The sequence below is a fragment of the Cannabis sativa genome, chromosome 6, assembly GCF_029168945.1.
Source record: "Cannabis sativa cultivar Pink pepper isolate KNU-18-1 chromosome 6, ASM2916894v1, whole genome shotgun sequence".
Classification (NCBI taxonomy): Eukaryota; Viridiplantae; Streptophyta; class Magnoliopsida; order Rosales; family Cannabaceae; genus Cannabis; species Cannabis sativa.
The window spans coordinates 71877541-71881119 of record NC_083606.1 but is presented as its reverse complement, the minus strand read 5'-3'; the positions used below and the strand labels follow the sequence as shown (position 1 = coordinate 71881119).

General features: G+C 25.1%; 1 protein-coding gene across 1 annotated transcript in view; it reads left to right on the top strand.

The window, feature by feature from the left end:
• Nucleotides 1-2415: 2415 nt before the first annotated feature.
• Nucleotides 2416-3579, top strand: part of LOC133039412 (uncharacterized) — a 4111-nt gene continuing 2947 nt past the window's right edge. The window contains exon 1 of the mRNA XM_061118304.1: nt 2416-3579. This exon is cut by the window's right edge and continues 431 nt beyond it. Within this exon, the coding sequence (XP_060974287.1) occupies nt 3294-3579 (286 nt within the window). The 5' untranslated portion in view covers nt 2416-3293.

The following is a 3579-nucleotide window of genomic DNA, read 5'->3' as shown; positions in this document are numbered from 1 at the left end:
TTAAATAATATAATAATAATATATTATTTTGTTTTTCATTGTTGAAGAAGGGCCAACAAAAATTGATTTAAGTTTAAGTATTTATAAAAATTTATTAAATTTTAAGTTTTACTTATACACTTTTATAATGATACATTCACATATCCTCTCTATATATTTTATGTAAAGTATATGTATCTTCTTTCTTACTAAACAAATTTAGTAAAAAAAAGTTTATATAGTGTTATTCTAAAAATTGTTATTAATTATTTGTAAAATTTAAATAAAACCAAAAATTTGATAGCAAAGAAAATGAAAAATTAACTATAGAAATTTTTTATACAATTTAATCACATCAATGTAGTATATCTAATAATATAAATAGTTCTTAATTATATAAATTATACAAAGTGAAAATAATTATTGATTATATAAATTTGACCTAAAATTAATTATTATTTAAGTATATATATATTTTAATTATTAATAATAACTTAATAATATAATAAAATGTAAAATATAAAATTGATACATATATTATCAATAAAGAATATTATAAAAACAGAAAATAAAATAAATTTATATTATAAATATTATATTACATTATTTTTTTTAACAAATTATAATATTGCACTATATAATTAATCTTATATTTAGTGAATAATTTTTTGATAGTTTTACGCACTGCTACATATTTATCAATTTATAATAAATATTTAGTGAATAAATATAAATATCATTTTAATTAGCGGTTTCTATAATAACATGAATCATCATATATATATATAAGTTTAAAAACCGCGCGAAGCGCGGTTCCGTTCTCTAGTTATCTCTATATTATACATGAATCAAGCTGAACAATCATTTATGAGGTTTTAAATTCATGATGAACCAATCAACAATATATATAAATATTTTAAAATATTCTATAAGATTCTACATATATAGGTCCTTATATCATTATTATTTTATAAAAAAAATATAGATCATTAGATTCATTACATATAAATTTTATATATAAAGAATGGATTTTATCTGTATTTTGTTAAGTGGTAATAAATTTTGTTTCATTGTATTAATTTCGATTTCGAATGATTTCAAATCCAATGAGTAATCTTTCTTGAATGAAATTTACTACATACATATATTATTATCAATTTTGAATGTGAACATATAAAACAGAAAAAGAAAACTTATTAAATATTTGGTAGTTGCAATAATAAATTGTTATTATAGGATCGAGGTGTCATTACAAAGTGGATCGAGTCTAGTGATATTATATATTATTAATAATAATTTGTGAAATAAAATTAATGAAAAAACAGATGTATACATTTATATTCTATTAATTGTTTGTTGTGATTAATTATTGTTAATTTATTTATTGTGATTTGTTACTTGTATATGGTACTTAATTACTTTCGGCTCTGCTGTCCTATGTTATATGTTCAAGGAAAACTAGAGCTTAAAGAAGAAATTAAACACTTCACACTACAGATTTATTATACTGGTACTGGTACTGGTACATTATTATATGCATAAATAATAATAATAATAATAATAATAATAATAATAATAATAATAATAATCTTCAAAAAAAAAAATAATAATAATAATCTTCAAAAAAATAAAATAATAATAATCTTCAAAAAAAAAAATAATAATACTTTTTTTTTTTTCATTTCTCTATACTTTTATAAAAGAAAAATTAAAAAAAAACTAACATTTAATACTTGTTATTTCCAACCAAATTTTTATTATTATTAATAAAAAAAGGGAAAATACATGCATATTCTTATTTGCCTTAATTTGTTGAAATTTTTACATGAAAAATCCTTTTTACTCTCTTTATTACATTATTACCCTCACACGCCTATTACTACATTTATACTTACAAACTTATTTTTATTACACATTTACCACTTACTCATCATACCATGCATACACGTGTTCTATCCCCATGCATCATCAATCAAATCATACTCTCTTCCCTCTCTTTTTTCATTTTGTTTTGATTTCATTTTCTATTCTTCATTTCTGTTCTCTAAGTTCATTTTGAAATCAAGTAACCTCCATTAACCACTCACAATTTATCACGTTTTTCCCTCTTATTTTTGGTTCATCCACGAATTTTCAACTTCCTCTTAGCCCACGATTTAGCAACTGTTTTTCCCTCTCTGTTTCATTTTTTTTCAATCTTATTTATACCATGGCAATCACTCGGTCATCTTCATCCCCTTCTCCAGTTCTCAAAAAGAAATCAAAAATGGGCAAGAAATCTTTGGCCAACAAATCCAAGGGTAAACGCCCAATCATTGATGATTTTGATTCTGATTTTGAAGCTCCCATGCCGAAGCGTGTGAAACCCACTTCTTCGAAGAAATCGAAGCTGAACTTGGAGGAGTCCTCGCTTCCCGAAAATTTACGGGAAAAATTTCAGAAACCTGTTACACATTCTGCAGATCGGACTGAGGTTGGTTTTTAGTTTTATTTTCGTTTCCCCCTTTTCTTCCATTTCTGCTTTACCCAGATTTTTGGCGTTTCATGATCATTTTGCTTTGTGTGATTTTAGGGTTTCATTTGTGCATTTTGTTTCATGTTTTTAAATTTTTTAGTTATTTATTGTTGCTTTTTATTTTTCCATTTGATTCTGGTCTGGGTGTTGTTATTTAATTTTGTTTTGTTTTCTTTATTTTTAGTGTTTTTTTGTGCTTACAGGTTATGTGTTTTGTTTTCGTTTTTGGTGTTTTCAATCATTCTTCGTTAGTTTCTTTTCAGTTTTTAAATAGTTTGTTACTGGTATGTTTTGATGTGTTTTCGATTTTCATAAGTTTTTGTTGTTTGCTGTTATGTTTTAGATTTCAAAATTATTTTCAAATCTTTGCTCTATATTTTCCTATAGTTGTATATGTTTTTTAGTTTGTTTGTTGTTTTAATATAGTTTTGTTGTTCTTTTTATACTGCATTTTTCGATTTCTTTTAGGGTTAGTTGTTTACTGTTTTTTTTATGTTTCCAAACGATTTAAGGTCTTTGCTGTTATTTTCTGTGTAGTTGTTTGCCATTGATAGTTTGTTTTTAGTTTGTTTGTAGTTGTATTACAGTTTTCATACTGTTTAACTCAGGATTTTTAATTTATATTGGCCCTTTTTTGTTATGTTGCAGGTTTGGGATTTGTAAATTTAGTCCTTCTGATTTTTACAGATCTAAGTGTGTGTGCACCAGTGTGTATTCTGTGATAAATAATATTAAAAACACTTTATCTGTTAATTTGCTTTCTTTGTTTCGTCAAACTCAGTTTGGGCATTTTCTGGATATGCCTGAGTTTGTTTTTCACCCACAAGTCGTTCATAGTTTACTACTAAGGGAAGTTTTACAGCCTAATCCTAAGGAGTTTTGGGCTAAGGTTGCTGGCCGTTGCATACGGTTTAGTGCCGAAGAATTTTACCTTATTTCTGGTTTAGATTGTTTCGGTGATTGCAACAAGTTGTTGTTTTCACAGGAAACAAATCAATTGGTAGAAACTTGTTTCCGTGGTGTAAAAACTATTGACAACAAAGCCATCGAGGATGCTTTTTTGGGTAGTCGGTGGGGTTTGGATG